Source organism: Staurois parvus, unplaced genomic scaffold, assembly GCF_062004578.1.
Source record: "Staurois parvus isolate SC_StPar_1 unplaced genomic scaffold, SC_StPar_1.0 ptg001196l, whole genome shotgun sequence".
In the NCBI taxonomy this organism is placed as follows: Eukaryota; Metazoa; Chordata; class Amphibia; order Anura; family Ranidae; genus Staurois; species Staurois parvus.
In genome coordinates, this window is record NW_028318992.1 from 97,501 (window position 1) to 114,492 (window position 16,992).

A 16,992-nucleotide genomic window follows, 5' to 3' on the forward strand; every position below is an offset into this window, starting at 1 on the left:
CACACTCTTATCGTAGCTTAAATTGTGTGTAGGAAAAACTGAGGAGGATGATAGTGAAGCCATAAGGTACTTAGAATTAGGTGTGAGTCTGTTGGTAATGCAGTACATTCAATTTGTTTCCAATTAGTAAAAACAAGGGGATTCCACCAGGATTTTGCTTGATTTAATATAGCAGCTTTATAGTATGCTTTGAGGTTTGGTGCTCCCATTCCTCCTAATTTAATCGCCAGATATAAGATTGAGTGGAGCAACCGTGGTTGTTTGTGTTCCCAGATGAGCGTTCAGGATGCGTTGCAGTTTTTTTGAGGTGACAAAGTAGCATTGGAATTGGAAGAGTTCTGAAAAAATACAGAGCATGAGGCATTTGAGAAATTTCTGTCCTGTTTGAATGGATGAGGTGAATACCAATCATTTGTGACTTGGAATTATTAAGTTTGTATAATGATATCTGTCCAAAGTCTTCTAGTATCTGTAGGAGAATGGGTAGGGATTGTGTGGGTTTAGAGAGTGAGGCAATTATGTCATTGCATAAAGACCAATCTTGTGAGGGACCTCCCCCTCTTCGATATTCGCACGAATGGCAGCTGCTAATGGTTCTATTATCATGGCAAATATTAGAAGGGATAATGGGCACCCTTGACGTGTGTCATTGGTAATAGTGAGTGGGTCTGAAAGGTATCCCCCTGTCCAAATTCCAGCTCTGGGTGTAGAGTAAAGACCTAGGATAGCCTTAAGGAACGTGCCAGTCAGTCCATATTTAATAAGGACAGTTTCCAGATATTTCCAATGCACTCTATCGAACTCCTTCTCTGCATTTAACAAGATGAACAGAGAAGGCATTCGGTGGTGTTCAACCCACTGGATGAGGTCAATGAACTTCCTTGTGCCATCAGAGGCTTGTTGATGAGAAATAAACCCGACCTGATTGGGGTTTATTAACTGGGGTATGTATGTTGCTAAGCGGGATGCTAAAGGTTTTTTGCATATAGTTTCAAATCGGTGTTGAGTAGGGTGATGGGTCGATAATTAGCTGGATCATCAAAAGTGTTACCTGTTTTTGGGATAGCAACCATTAGGGCCGCTAGAAACTCTTTAGGAATTTCATCGGTTGTCATAAATCTGTTTAGACAGTTGCATAGGTGAGCGACAAGCAGATCTGAGAATACCTTATAATACTCATTACAAAACCCATCCGGCCCTGGCCTTTTATGTAGAGGAAGGGTTTTGATGGCTGATGCAAGTTCCTGTTCTGTGAACGGCTTTGCTAGAGTACTGAGTTGGCTGGGGGAATGGAGGGAAGCTGGACTGAAGATAGAAAGGTGTGTATGGTGTCATCCAATGGGGAATATTTGGTGGGAGATGTGGCAATGTTATAGAGCTTAGAGTAAAGATTTTTGAAACAATTGACGATATCAAGGGGGTTGGTGCATCTATTGCCCTGGGGATTCGTTAGGTATGGAATTTTGGACTGGGCTGTTTTGCGCTTGTACTGATTAGCTAGCACTTTACCAGGCTTGTTCCCTTGGGAATACCAAGAAAGTTGGAGGCGCTTAATGTAGAAGTCAAAATTTCTATGGAGGTGGGAGCTAAGGTCAAGGTTGTGGCACTCAAGTGTTCTGATGCGGTCCAAGTAATGGGAAGATTCATTTCAGAGTGTCTTCTTTTCTAGTTGGGCACTGGTTTTAAGGAACAGTCCTCTAAGCACTGATTTGTGAGCATTTCAGACTGTGGTGGGGTTGGGTACTGAATCTAAGTTAGATGAAAAGTAGGACTCTATTTCAGTCTTGATCTGCGGATTGTATAGTTTGTGGGTTAGTAGAGATGCATTCATTCTCCATACTGTATTGGGTTTGGGAGTGGGGCCAGTTCATAGGGTTATGGTCTCTGGAGCATAATTGGATCATGTTATGAGCCCAATAGAGGCATATATAATTTGTTGTAGAAGGGATTTTGATGTGAGGAATAGATCAAGCCTGGAATAGGACCTCTGGGTAGGTGAGAAAAAGGTATAATCCTGTTCTGTACCATGCATACACCTCCAAATATTGAGATTTACTGGGGTAAGCATTGAGGATAACACAGAGGAGCATTTTCTTTGGGGATTGGAGGAATCAAGGGAGTGGTCTACTATCTCATTGAAGTCCCTGCAGATAATGATACGCTCTTCGGGGTAGGTACAGAGTTTATTTAGAATTGTTTTTATAAACTGATTTTTGTCCAGCATTAGGGGAGTATAAATTAACTATAATTAGTGGGCAGTTATTGAATGATGTTGAGAGAATGAGAAATCTGCCCAAGGGGTCTTGTTCAAGGTGATCCAGCTGAAATACTACTGAGGAGTGGATGGCTATCATAACACCTCTAGCTGTTTTATCTGAATGGGCATAGAAGCAATGTGGGTATAGTTTGTGTGCAGGTTGGTGCTTTATTTTTGGCAAAATGTGTCTCTTGGACGCATAGAATATCTGTGTTTTGGGTTAAAGCTTCTTTCCGTAATAGCGAACATTTGTATGGGTGATTAAGACCCTTGGCATTAGTGGTGGTAATTGATAGAGACATTGGGAGGGGGGAAGGTAGATACTTGCTTGAGTACGGAAAGGGGACAGTACCTCTCGTGTCGTAAGGGTCAGAATATAACTGTCACTAGACCGTTAAGGGAAAATAATTGTTAGCAAAAAATCTATATGATTAAATAGGTAAACAGTGTAACAACCGTAAATATGCTCTCTAGTAGTGAAGTGCAATCTAATACATACGCATATAATAAACAAGCTATTCACTCTTGTTCTGGGATCAGGAACTTTTGGGGGTCGCTTAGGCAGAGGGGTTCTCGGTGGAGCTTGAGAGGTGAGACCCCAATTGTGTAGCTTTTTTTAGACAATCTTTTTAGGTGTCAGGAACGGAATCAGCTGATCTTGATACGTGACTTGAAGCTTTGTAGGGGAACCCCATATTACATTCTTTCCCTGTAGGATTGAAGTGACTGGAGCAAATGACCTGGGTGCTCAGGCTGTGACAACCAATATATCGCTAAAAACAGAGACTTTAGTATAGGGTGCTGAAAGGGTGCTTGCAGATCTAGTCGCTCATAGTAGTTGTTTATTTATTTTTTTATATGGAAAAAGTGTATCTAGGATAGGTAGGATATCTCTTGGGATATTATCCAGCAGATGTTTAGATTTCTGGATTCTGTGTGCAAGGTCAATAATAAGATCTTGTGGTGAAAGATTGGGAATAAGTGTGCAGAAAAGCTGCTGCAGGTATGATATTAGGTAGCCAGGCTTAACTGATTAAAGAATACCTCTGAATTTTAGATTATTCCAGCTAGAGCGGTCTTCAAGATCCACAAGTTTAAGCTGAATTTTGGCAAATAGCAGCTGCCTGGTCATCCTGGGTATCTACAACTGCATTGTGTGCTTGGGCTATTTCAGTTATCTGGTGTTCAATAAAGTCAGTGCACTCCTCTAAGCTCTCTACTCTGTGGTGTATCTGATGAAGGGAGACTCTCAGGTCTCTTTGCATGTCAGCCTGTAGTGTGCGCAGCATAGATTTTATGGTGCTTTCAGATACTGGATTATCTGAGGCTGGGAAGGCTGCTAGAGAGTTAAAAGGAGCTGTCAACCATGTCTGAGGAAAGTGTGTCTGTCCAATGCTGCTTTTTAAATGCAGGCGATTTAGCTGTGGAACAAGCAGGGGATGCTGCAGCTCTATTACCTCTGTCCAGAGGGTGCTGAAATGAGACAGTTCAGGGTCCCCCTGAGTGATGTCCTCCATATCGCAGCACAGGTTGACCGGCTCAGTGTGTGTTCGTGTGGCCGACAGAGTGGGAGAGTGGTTCACTCATTTAGTGCCATCTTGTGTGGGGAGGTGAGGCGGCTTCATGAAGGGGTCTTGTAGTCGACATGATCTCTGGTACTTCGGCTTCTTTCTGGACATATTCAGGGGGGTCCCAGGAGCTAGTTCCTCTGGTCTGGAGGTACCGGCGCTTCTTGTTGCTTTTGTGCCTCGATCTGTTGGAGAGCAGGGGAACTAGGCGGCCATCTCAGGCTGCAGACAGACCAAGCCCCCGCCTGTGGAGATTTGTAAGCACTGTATTTTAGCGCCACTCCACAAGTGTGAGCAATTTTAAAGCATGACATGTTGGGAATAAACTCGACATAACATCTTTCATATTTTACATAAAATTGGGTTATATATTGTATTCTATTTTAATCCATTATGGTGTATTTTTTCCAAAAAGTGTTTTGAAAAATCGCTGCTCAAATACCCTGTGACATAAAAATTGCAACAATTGCCATGTTATTCTCTAGGTCCTTTGCCAAAAAAACCCCCCTATAGTTTGTAAAAAAAAAATATGATTTTATGCGAGAGTAATATCAAAATTTGCCTGGGCAGGAAGTGTTTAAAAGCCTTTACAGGTTACCAGCTTAGAGGTACACAGGAAGTCTAGAGCTAAAATCTTTGCGACGATACCTCACAAGTGTTGTGTGATCACCTTTTACATGTGCCGACAGGGCTCGAGGAATCCCAGGTGCTAGAATGCCATGATGACTAGAAACTGCATCCTGGTGCCTGGGTTCACACACTGCCCCCTATTGACTTCAATGCAAAATTGCGTCTCATTAACTTCAATTCAAAAACTCCTGTCAATAACATTCCTATGTGATCACTTATCTCAGCATGCCACTCTACTCTGTTACTTGGGAGTCGGAAACACACCGCTACAAGCTTGCGCAGGACTTTTGTCGTAATGCGTATGTATCGCATCTCTGTGAACCACCTCAATAGGAACACTTAATATCTAGTCTGTCATGCAAATCTGTGAGTTTGAAAACGCATCCAGAATCGCATGTGTGAACCAGGGCAGCTCCATTCGCACCTGGGTGTTTTGGGATTGCGGCAGAATCGCTGTGATCGCAAAACGCAGGTTTGGATGCCATTTTCAATGGTGTCTAAAGTGTGGTTTTGCTGTGATTTTCCTGTGGCAAATCACATCGCGTGAAGCTTGTCGCCCAAAAGTTGCCTTATCTTGGGTGTTGACGAACCCACGGTACGCTAAAACGTTAGATTCAAAGCAAATTTGTTAAGCCCTCTGTGCTATACTTGCATATGCATTCATGTTTGTGTGGAAGGGGAAGGTGGTGTTTTTTCTTTTTATTTGAAGCCTTTTTACACTTTTTTTTTTTTTTTTTTTTTTTTTTTTTAATAACAATTTTTATTGGTTTTCAAGTAAATCAAGTGTTACAGAAAACAAAGAAAAAATAAAACAAGCAAAACAGAGAGGTACATCGATGGCTAATATTACATTTGGTCAAGACCAGTGGAGTTATATAGTAACAGTGCGAGAAAAATCAGGGTCTTACAATTTGGGCTGGCATAGAGGAAGAGAAGGTATCCCACGGGAGCCAAATCATCTCAAATACAGCAAACGAACCACTATGTGAAGCAGTCAAACACTCCATCTGTTTTACATCGGTAATAAGTTTATACAAAGTTGGCAAAGAAGGTGGGGTAGAGGATAACCAACACATAGGAATACTTCTCCTGGCCGCGGTTAGCAAATGTGCAGCAAGTTTTCTGGCTAGTTTAGATAGACCCGGGAAGGGCAAGCCCAGCAAAAAATGCAGTGGGTCAAATGGGAGAGAAACGTGCAACAATGATTGCAACAAGGAGCGGACCTCTTCCCAAAAAGGAGCAATGGAGCTGCAGGTCCAAAAATATGATAGAGAGCCAGAAGCTCTACTACAGCGCCAGCAGGCAGGAGAAGCACTCGGATTATAAACATGAAGAACTTCCGGTGTTTTGTACCACAACATCATAATCTTGTATATGTTTTCCTTAAAAACCACACAAATAGAGGATTTAGATGCATTATCCCATATTTTCTTCCACGTTAATAAGTCAATATCACGTTGTATAAATTGAGACCACCTACGCATATAAAGGTGAGCGTCATTGAACAAAGGGGGGGCCTCCATAAGAAGTTTATAGGTGCTAGAGACAATACCCCTTTGGTGGGACCTTCCATACATAGACATTCGAAGGGGGTAGGTTTCCCCAAGCTCAATGAGGGTGATAGAGTAGAGAAAAGTGGCGTATTTGAAGGTGTATATATATAGATGACGAGAGGGTAGAGAGGCTTTCCTCTGGAGATCCGAGAATGAATGTAACTTACGAGTCACCGGGTGTACCAAGTGACGTAGTTGAAAAAGGTTAGATACTACCCAGGGAGACATCCGGGACATGGCCATATTGTCTGGAAGATTAGGGTTATAAAGGATATTTGTCAGTGGGGAGCATTGAGAAGCCAATGTGAATTTAGCCTTACATTTCTAACCAAACAGTCAATGAAAAAAGCATGGGACCTAGGAATAAGTGGCGAAAAGAAAGGACATCCACCGCCGAGGTCGACCAGAGAAGGGAACACAGATGTACTGGGGATAATTGTAAAGACTCGATCTCAGTCCATGTATTGGGAGGGTAATGAACGGACCATGACATAAGAAAGCGAAGGTGGGTTGCAAAATAGTATGTTATTATATCCGGTGCTCCCAAGCCTCCCCTAGAACGTGGGGAAAGCAGAACAGAACGAGCAATCCTGTGCCGCCTGTTGTGCCAAATAAAATGTAAAAAAGATTTCTGAAGGGAGTGAAGCTTGGACATAGGAACGGGTACGGGGAGGGTTGCAAACAGATATAAAAGTTTGGGTAGCACGGTCATTTTTTAAGACATTAATACGACCGAGAAAAGAGAGAGGCAAGGCATCCCAGTGTTTCAGGGAGCGAGAAATTGCTATAAACAGTGGGGGGAAATTGGCCTCGTATATGGATTGGTAAGAAGAAGTAAGGTTGGTGCCTAAATATTTTAAAGAGTGGGTGCACCACCGGTAGGGAAAGGCTGCCTGAAGGGAGGAAAGAACAGTAGAAACATGTATTGGAAGTGCCTCAGTTTTGGACGTGTTGACCTTATAGCCTGATAAAGCCCCAAATTGTTTCAAAATTTTGTGCAAAATCGGTAAAGAGGTATGTGGACTCGTAAGTGTGAGGAGGATGTCATCTGCAAATAACGATAATTTGTACTCATGAGAATGGGATTGTATCCCCTGGATATCCGGATTCGACCTGATGGCAACAGCCAATGGCTCCAGACAGAGAATGAACAGCAGGGGAGAGAGTGGACATCCCTGACGAGTGCCATTTGACATCTGAAAGGGGGGTGAGATAAAGGAAGCTAATCTGACCTGTGAGAAAGGGGATGAATAAAGGGCCTTCAAAGCTGCTACAAATGAACCCCTAAAACCAAATCTCTCCAAAACCATGAACATGTAAGGCCAGCTCAAACGGTCAAAGGCTTTTTGGGCATCCAAGCTCAATAACACAGCAGGGGTAGAGGAACGGTTGACCAGATCAATAGATCTCCTGGTGTTATCTGCAGCCTGTCTGGCAGGTACAAAGCCCACCTGATCTCTGTGTATGAGCTTGGAAATAATACCGGATAGTCGATTGGCCAAGATTTTAGTAAAAATCTTATAATCGGAATTAAGTAGGGCAATAGGGCGATAGTTATCTACGATAGAATGATCCTTATCGGGCTTAGGAATAACCGAGATATATGCACGGGAGAAGTCAGTCTGGGGTATGATTCCCTTAAAAAAAATCTCGGTAAAGGGAGAGGAGATGAGGGGCCAGAACACCAATAAAAGATTTATAGTAGGAGTAAGGTAGTCCGTCCGGTCCCGGGGCTTTACGAGAAGGGAGGTGTTTAATTGTATCTAATAATTCCTCTAGCGTAATGTCCGCATTAAGAACGTCAATGTCTGAGGGTGATACTCTCGGAAGTGGCAAGGGGTCAAAAAAATTGTCAAACGATAGTTGTGTGAGAGAAGGGTGAAGGTCCGGGGTCAAACAGTTATACAATTTCCCATAGAATGAGCCAAAAAGGGTTGCCATGGCCCGAGGATCATAAGTAGGGCTTCCATCTGGCTGTAAGGTCGGGCATCGTAGAAGGGGACTGGGCTTTGAGACGGTTGACTAACATACAGTGTGGCTTCTTAGAAAATTCATAAAATTTCTGCTCAACCCAAAGGAGGGATTGTGCAGTCTTACTGGAGTCCAGAGCTTTAATTTGATCACGTAGAAATGTTGCCCTCTGAAGCCCTGAAATAGATGGCTTATTCAGTAACCGACGTTCCGCCAACGAGAGCTGTTGTATGAGAGAGGCCCTAGCACTCGCCGAGGACTTTTTTAAACGAGAACCCATGGAAATAGAGTCCACGAAAAACCGCCTTGTGGGCCTCCCACAGAGATGAGGAAGAAGTTATGGAACCGACATTAAGAGCAAAGTATAAATCAAGGCCCCATGACAATTCATCCCTAAGATGATCTGTGGAAAGAAATGTCTCATTAAGGCGCCAGTGACACAGTTTGGGCATAGCAGGGGGAAACAAAAGATTTAAGGTCAAAGAGGCATGGTCAGACCAAGTGATGGGATTGATTTCAGAGGAAACAAGAAGTGGGAGCAAAGAGGCAGAGATGTAAAAATGATCTAGGCGGGAATAACTACGGTGAGGGTTGGAGTAAAATGTAAATTGTTTATGGAGGGGGTGTTTAATCCGCCAAGCGTCAAAGAGACTATGCTCCCTAATCAATTTACGAAAAGATTTTGAAGAGGAGCATTGCCGCTTCGAGGGGGTGGACTCAAAGAGCACTTTCCTGTCCTCATGGGGGGGAAACAATCAGATTAAAATCTCCCCCTACAATCACCTGTGAGGTAGTAATAGAGTCTAGATTAGCGAGCGTCTGGGATAGGAATTGCAGTTGACCTGTATTGGGAGCATATAAATTCAACAGAACAAAGGGAGTTTCGCCATGCATACACTCTAAAATAATAAAACGACCCTGACGGTCAACCTTGGAAGAAACAACCCGAAGGGAGCAGTGAGACCCAATAAGGATTGCCACCCCGGCCTTCCCAGAAGGATTAAAGGCCGAGTAGGCTTGGGAAAAAAATCTCGAGGCAAAACGAAAGGAGCCAGTCGATGTAAAATGGGTTTCTTGGACAAAAATAACGTCTGCTCCTGAGGATCGGAATTCCTTTAAAGCCATCCACCGTTTTTGAATGGAGTTGAGGCCCTTGACAGAATATGACAGAAACCTCAACGCCATTATGAAACAACGACAACTGACCTACATGTAATAGCATGAAAAATGAATGGAATACCATCGATGTAATATAGTGAAAAACAAAAAACATAAAACAATTGAATAACACAGTACAGTGCAAAGTAATAGTATAAAAAACAAAAAACAGAGAACTAACACTAATTAGTATCCGCAAGGATATAAACTCGGGGCAACAATGTGACCCAAGTCGTCTAGGCCTATGGCTAGACAAAGTCGGGAGCAGCACGACAACCAGGACATCGGAAAGGTCGTCAAGCCCGGCCAGAGAAACAAAAAAAAAAAAACAATCAAAAATGAAAAAGACACCCGACAATTTGGCTGGACAGATAAGGGAAACCGGTGGGAAAATTATGTAGAGACAAAAAGAAACCAAAAACCCAGGAGGGAAGGTTCATCACCGGATTCAGAAGGGCGCCCCAGAGAATCGTCAAGCAGGTGGATCAGTTGACCGAGGAAGACGCGGACGTTGTGGGGTACGGGAAAGTCTCTTCCGACCTCTGCGAACTGGGGTCCAGATCTTGTTGGGGGTGGCGGATGGACGAGACTGAGTTGGTGGCAGTGGGGATACATCTTCAGACAGAGGTGGGAGTCCCAGGCGTTTTAAGAAGGAGTCCGCCTCATGAAGATCACGGAGCACAACTTGGGTATTGTCCCTGGTTACAATCAGCCGAAAGGGAAACCCCCAGCGGTAAGGGACACGGTGTTGTTGAAGGTGTGTGGTGATCGGTTTCAGGTCTCGTCGCTTAGCCAGTGTAATCGGGGACAGGTCGCAGAAGAGTTGGAGTCTGTCCCCCTGAAATTCCAGAGATGGTTTGTGGCGAACAGGAGAAAGTAGAGCTTCTTTGCTTTGGAAAAAATGAAAGCGAACCATAACGTCGCGAGGTCTGGTGCCTTCAGCTGGTTTTGGGCCCAAGGAGCGGTGAGCCCTATCCATACGCCAATCTGCTTCTGGAACCAAGGGGGCAGTCGCAGTAAAGGAGGACAGAAGATGACGGTGCAACTGTGCATCTGCAATAGACTCGGACATACCGCGGATACGGATATTTTGGCGCCGTTCCCTGTTTTCCAGATCCTCCTGCTGGAGCTGCATTTGGGACATGGAATGCTTCAGATAAGCGTTATCCTCTTCCAGCACGTGGACGTATTGAACCAGATCATCAAACTCATTTTCCAATCTGTCCGTGCGGTCACCAATCTGGGCAATTTCCTCTCTGAGATCCAAGGCCAGCTTTCCAACCTCAGCGGATATGGGCGCGGCAATGTTGCGCAAAAAATTTTGTAGCTTGTCATCCAACGCTGACAATGTGAGGGAAGGTGGCCTGTGGAGTTGTCTGGGTGGAGGGAGGATGCTTCCCTGAGGCAGAGTGCTCCGCAGCCCTTGCAGTAGCATGCTGGGGCTCATAGTCCTCCAGCAGGGATTGAGTCAGGGCAGAGGCTGAAGTTTCAGTGGGTGCAGTACCAGTCGCGACCACCGGGGGGCCGCGATCCCTCCCTGGGCTCCCAGCCATACTTGAGACTGGGGATTGGGGCCTGGAGAGAAACCTCCGGAGCGGCGAGGGCCGCGGGTCACGTGATTGCTGGGAGGGGGGTCTCCAGCGCCCTATCTTCCCCATCAAGCCTCTTCTCAGGTGCCGGGTCGGGTGCGGCGTGCAGATGACTCACCCGCAGCTGAAGAGGAGCAGAAGCGGCTGTCGGGTGAGTCTGTACTGGCCGGGGATGAGCTCACTTAATGTGCGGCCGCCATCGTCCCTGGCCGCGCATGCGCCCCTTTTTTTTTTTTTTTTTTTTTTTTATAATCCGCTTAATTGCTTTCACAAGGGATGAACAACTTCCCTTGTGACGCACGGGCCATGACAGGTCCTCTTTATGGAGAGATCTGGGGTCTATTAGACTTCCAGATTTCTCCTCTTGCCTCCAATGCAGCCGATCAGACACGAAAATCGCGTTCAAGCTTTTGTGGCGTGCATATTCAGGAGTGCCCATTGAATTTTGGGGAACAAAATACGCACTGATCTGCTTGAAGTGAAGTCTTCCTATGATGGGCAGCACACTACAAGCGACAGAGGGTGCTAATGTGAATGGGTCAATTCAAATAAATGGACTTTTACATGGTGAGCCTTGTTGCGTTTAGGTATAAGCATGAGAAAATGTTCATGTGTGAATGAGAGCTTAAACTGTTACTAAACACACAACAGTAAAATCCGCTTGCATATGCAGTAAAGCATGCTTGTTATACTCACTGTGCAACCTAAGGGGTTAATCTTCTGCATTGTGTAAAAATGCTGTTTGATCCTGACTTCTCTGATCCTCACCCTCTTATCTCCTGATAAGACATATAATGTGGAGACACTCTACACGTGCTCAGTTTGGTGTGTGTTGCTAGAGAATATTTTTGTTTTTCCTTGCGAGAGTGCATGTGATCAGCACAGGGCCAATCAGCACTGTCCAGACAGAGGTCGGGTTCTGCATCCTCCTAGAGCAGAAAGAAAACTCATGCAAGCTTTACCCAGTGCTTAGCTGGACACTGATAGAAGTCACAAGGCTGCCCTAACTGCTGATGAGAAAAGGTATTTAGCAGTTTATATTTACTAAAATAATTGCTTTTCCATGTTCTGTGTTCAGTGGGAGACCAGATATAGTGAATGCAGGGTCCTGGGTTTAGTAACACTTTAAGCAGGATTAGTGTGGAGGCCATTCTGGTGATTCAGATTCCACCTGCATGGCTAGGAAAATAGTGGCATGTGAACATTGTAAATCTCTTGGCAGAAGAGCCGTAGGCACTTCAGATCGGCCAGATTTGATTTCGTAGGGTCAGATCTCCCATCCTGCTTTACAGTCACTGGCTTTGATGGCATGGCTAAGGAAGCCCAAGTTCTAAGGGATAGGATATGTGCAGTTTTTACCTAAGGGTTCATCAAAGGGTCAGGCTGCTTCTCAATCTTTGTATTTATCAGCTTATGGAGTAAGTCCATCCATGAAATTTCCTGGCTTCTATATGTTCCATGGTCAACAGCTAGAGCAACTGGGAACAGCAGCAACTCAGCCACGAAGTGGTAGGCCACGTAAAATGATTGGGGTCAGCGCATGCTGAAGCGCACAGTGCACATAAGTTGCCTACTGTTTGCAGAGTTGATGGCTAAAGACCTCCATCCTTTTGTGTGGCCTTCAGATTAGCACAACAGTGTGTAGAAAGCTTCATGGAATGGGTTTCCATGGCTGAGCAGCTACATCCAAGCCTTACATCACCAAGTGCAATGCAAAGCGTCGTATGCAGTGGTGTAAAGCACGCCACCACTGTACTCTAGAGCAGTAGAGATGTGTTCTCTGGAGTGATCATACTTCTCTGCCTGGCAATCCAATGGATTTGTCTGGGTTTGGTGGTTGCCAGGAGAACGGTACTTGCCTGACTGCACTGTGCCAAGTATAAAGTTTGGTGGAAGGGGATTTTGGTGTGGGGTTTGTTTTAGGGGTTGGGCTTGGCCCCTTAGTTCCAGTGAAGGGAACTCTCTTAAGGCGTTAGCATACCGAGACAATTTGGACAATTTCATGCTCCCAACTTTGTGGAAACAGTTTGGGGATGGCCTCTTTCTGTTCCAACATTACTGCACACCAGTGCACAAAGAAAGGTCCATGAAGACATGGATGAGCGAGTTTGGGGTTGAAGAATTTGACTGGCCTGCACAGTCCTGACCTCAACCCTTATAGAACCGTGAGAGCGGAGACTGCAGCCAGGCCTTCTTGTCCGATATCAGTGCCTGACCTCACAAATGCGCTTCTGGAAGTATGGTCTAACATTCCCATAGACAAACCCCTAAACCTTGTGGACATCCTTCCCAGAAGAGTGGAAGCTATAGCTGCAAAGGGAGGGCCAACTTAATATTGAACCCTACGGACTAAGACAGGAATGCCTTTAAAGTTCATGCACGTGTAAAGGCAGGTGTCCAAATACTTTTGTCAATATAGTGTATGTACTACTGAGGAGAATAATATAGTGGAAATAAATTTATATACCGTATTTTTTGCTCCATAAAACGCACCTGACCATAAGATGCACCTAGGTTTTAGAGGAGGAAAATGAGAAAAAATATTCTGAACCAATGGACTGCAGACATAGTAAAGGAAATGACCAGAGACTGTGGATGTACTACAGGAGATGACCAGAGACTGCAGACATAGTACAGTCTAGGCGATCGGAAGCGGAAGTTGTCCTCCCTCCCCGTAGTCTTCTGGAACACATGACAGATCCTAGAAGACTATGGGGCCATTCACAAAGGACAGCACTTCTCCTGCATGCGCAGTGGGCATCCAGCTGTGAAGCTGCAAGCTGTCATAGCTGGGTGCCCACACTAAAGATGCTGGCGCCAGGGAGAGAAGATGGCTGGTGAAACCAGCGGTGGCGAGGACACCGCTGGATTGAGAAAAAGGTAAGTGGCTGTATTTTAAAAGTCAGCAGCTACAGTTTTTGTAGCTGCTGACTCTTTTTATTTTTTTTTTCAGCTGGAACTCCACTTTAAGCCCTTCCTGGCACTGCTGACTCGGACTCCTCCTCTCTTCTGCCACAAAAGAGCCGAGCGGCCGGCCCGGTATTCTAACACAGCAGTGGCGACGGGAATACCGGGACGGCCGCTCCATATTTGCTCCATTAGACGCACAGACATTTTCCCCATTTCCCCCCAAGTGCGTCTTATGGAGCGAAAAATACGGTATACAGTGGGGCAAAAAAGTATTTAGTCAGCCACCAATTGTGCAAGTTCTCCCACTGAAAAAGATGAGAGAGGCCTGTCATTGGCATCTTAGGTAGACCTCAACTATGCGAGACAAAATAAGAAAAAAAATCCAGACAATCACATTGGCTGATTTGGAAAGAATTTATTTGCAAATTATGGTGGAAAATAAGTATTTGGTCAATATGAAAAGTTCATCTCAATACTTTGTTATATATCCTTTGTTGGCAATGACAGAGGTCAAACGTTTCCTGTAAGTCTTCACAAGGTTGGCACACACTGTTGCTGGTATGTTGGCCCATTCCTCCATGCAGATCTCCTCTAGATCAGTGATGTTTTGGGGCTGTCGCTGGGCAACACGGACTTTCAACTCCCTCCAAAGGTTTTCTATGGGGTTGAGATCTGGAGACTGGCTAGGCCACTCCAGGACCTTGAAATGCTTCTTATGAAGCCACTCCATTGCCCGGATGGTATGTTTGGGATCATTGTCATGTTGGAGGACCCAGCAACGTTTCATCTTCAATGCCCTTGCTGATGGAAGGAGGTTTGAACTCAAAATCACACAATACATGGACCCATTCATTCTGTCCTGTACATGGATCAGTCGTCCTGGTCCCTTTGCGGAGAAACAGCCCCAAAGCATGATGTTGCCACCCATGGGGGTGGCAACATCATGCTTTGGGGCTGTTTCTCCGTCATGTAGGTATGGTGTTCTTTGGATGCAACTCAGCATTCTCTCTCCTCCAAACATGACGAGTTGTGTTTCTACCAAACAGTTCTATTTTGGTTTCATCTGACCATATGACATTCTCCCAATCCTCTTCTGGATCATCCAAATGCTCTCTAGCAAACTTCAGACGGGCCCGGACATGTACTGGCTTAAGCAGGGGGACACGTCTGGCACTGCAGGATCTGAGTCCCTGGCGGCGTAGTGTGTTACTGATGGTAGCCTTTGTTACGTTGGTCCCAGCTCTCTGCAGGTCATTCACTAGGTCCCCCCGTGTGGTCCTGGGATTTTTGCTCACCTTTCTTGTGATCATTTTGAGATCTTGCATGGAGCCCCAGATCGAGGGAGATTATCAGTGGTCTTGGATGTCTTCCATTTTCTAATTATTGCTCCCACAGTTGATTTGTTCACACCAAGCTGCTTGCCTATTGCAGATTCAGTCTTCCCAGCCTGGTGCAGGTCTACAATTTTTTTTCTGGTGTCCTTTGACAGCTCTTTGGTCTTCACCATAGTGGAGTTTGGAGTGTGACTGTTTGAGGTTGTGGACAGGTGTCTTTTATACTGATAACAAGTTCAAACAGGTGCCATTGATACAGGTAATGAGTGCAGGACAGAGGAGCCTCTTGAAGGTACAGGTCTGTGAAAGCCAGAAATCTTGCTTGTTTGTAGGTGACCAAATACTTATTTTCCACCATAATTTGCAAATAAATTCTTTCCAAATCAGCCAATGTGATTTTCTGGATTTTTTTTCTCATTTTGTCTCTCATAGTTGAGGTCTACCTATGATGCCAGTTACAGGCCTCTCTCATCTTTTTAAGTGGGAGAACTTGCACAATTGGTGGTTGACTAAATACTTTTTTGCCCCACTGTATATTACAAAAGGCTGTCTGTGTATTCTGTTTCTCTTTTCACTGGATAACGGGTTAGGCTTTCAGAAGCAACACAATACATATTTCTAGCTCAGACACTATATAAAGGTTTGTGGACACCTGACCATAATACCTAGACGATTATGTCCAGGGGTACTAATGAGCTAGGCATGTTGATACTGTAGGCACTTTCATGTGTGTTGAAGTCAAAGCAAGTGTAAATGAGCCCTTAAAGGCCTCACAGCTGACAATGCATACTTTATCAGAAAAAAAAAGCCATAAGGGCAAAGGGGCTGCATGCAGAGCTCAAAGATAGGATTATCAAGACACAGATCCCTGTCGGCTTGGACACATTGCTCTGGATGGCTGTGCGAAGCAGTGTGTTTACAGTGAAGCACCAACACACTGTCCCCCAGTAAAACACTCCCAGCACACAGTTAACCCTTTGATTTGTGCTTCATGTTAACCCCTTCTTGCCCATTGTCATTAGTAGTGTCGGTGCTTTTTTTTTTTTTAAGCACTGATCACTATTGGCATCACTGGGGATGTCAGTAACACCAAGTCTGTTCCCACCAGTGTCAGAATGTCCGCCGAAGTCCCACTATAAGTCGCTGATTGCCGCCATTACTAGTAAAAAATTACAGTATATATACACCACCATTTGTAAACACTATAACTTTCATGTAAGCCAATTAATTTACACGTATTGGAAATTTTTTTTTTTTTTAGCAAAGACATGTAGCAGAATACATTTTGGCCTAAATTTATGACAAAATTAGATTTTATTTTTTTTTATTACTGGGCACGTTTTAATAGCAAAAACTTTTTTTTTTTTCAAATTTGTCGGGGTTTTTTTTTTTTTTTTTTTAAGCGCAAAAAATGCACAGGCGATCAAATACCACCAAAAGTAGTGGGAAATGAACGTACATTTCATTTGGGTGCAGCGTTGCATGACTGTGCAATTGTCAGTTAAAGTAACGCAGCGCTGTAACGTAAAATATGGCCTGGTCAGGAAGGGGGGTAAATCTTCTGGAGTGGTTAAGTGCCTTGATTATCTGTCTTGTCTTGCAGAAATTTTAAAAACCATTCATGCAGTTTTTATGACAAAAAGGCTATAATCAGGCAGAATGTGCAAAGCACTTTATATTTAGCATTTCTCTTATTCATATTAATTTTAATTTCTTTTTCTGTGTGTGTTATGTTCGTGTGTGTGTGTATATATATATATATATATATATATATATATATGTATATTTGTTTTTAATATATATATTTTATTTTGTTCTCTAGGTGGTTTATGGTGGAATCCTCAGACAATGGACAGTGTGAGCTGTAACTATCTGAAAGTTCTTGTTGGTCTTTTTGACGTGATTGTGTGGGGGGCCAGTGATGGAAAGCATGTTGTCAGCTTTAGAATTCTCCTAGGACTTTTATTTGAGGTGAGGTTTTGGTTATTTTTCTGTAAGTGACTAACCTGGGTGCTATCCAAA

General features: G+C 44.2%; 1 protein-coding gene across 1 annotated transcript in view; it reads left to right on the plus strand.

Annotated features, from left to right (window-relative positions):
- The window catches only part of HEATR1 (HEAT repeat containing 1), a 387,031-nt gene that overhangs the window by 91,934 nt on the left and 278,105 nt on the right, over positions 1-16,992 (plus strand). Inside the window, exon 9 of the mRNA XM_089660010.1 lies at positions 16,793-16,941. Coding sequence (XP_089516136.1) covers positions 16,793-16,941 — 149 coding nt within the window. The remainder of the gene's footprint in view (positions 1-16,792; positions 16,942-16,992) is intronic.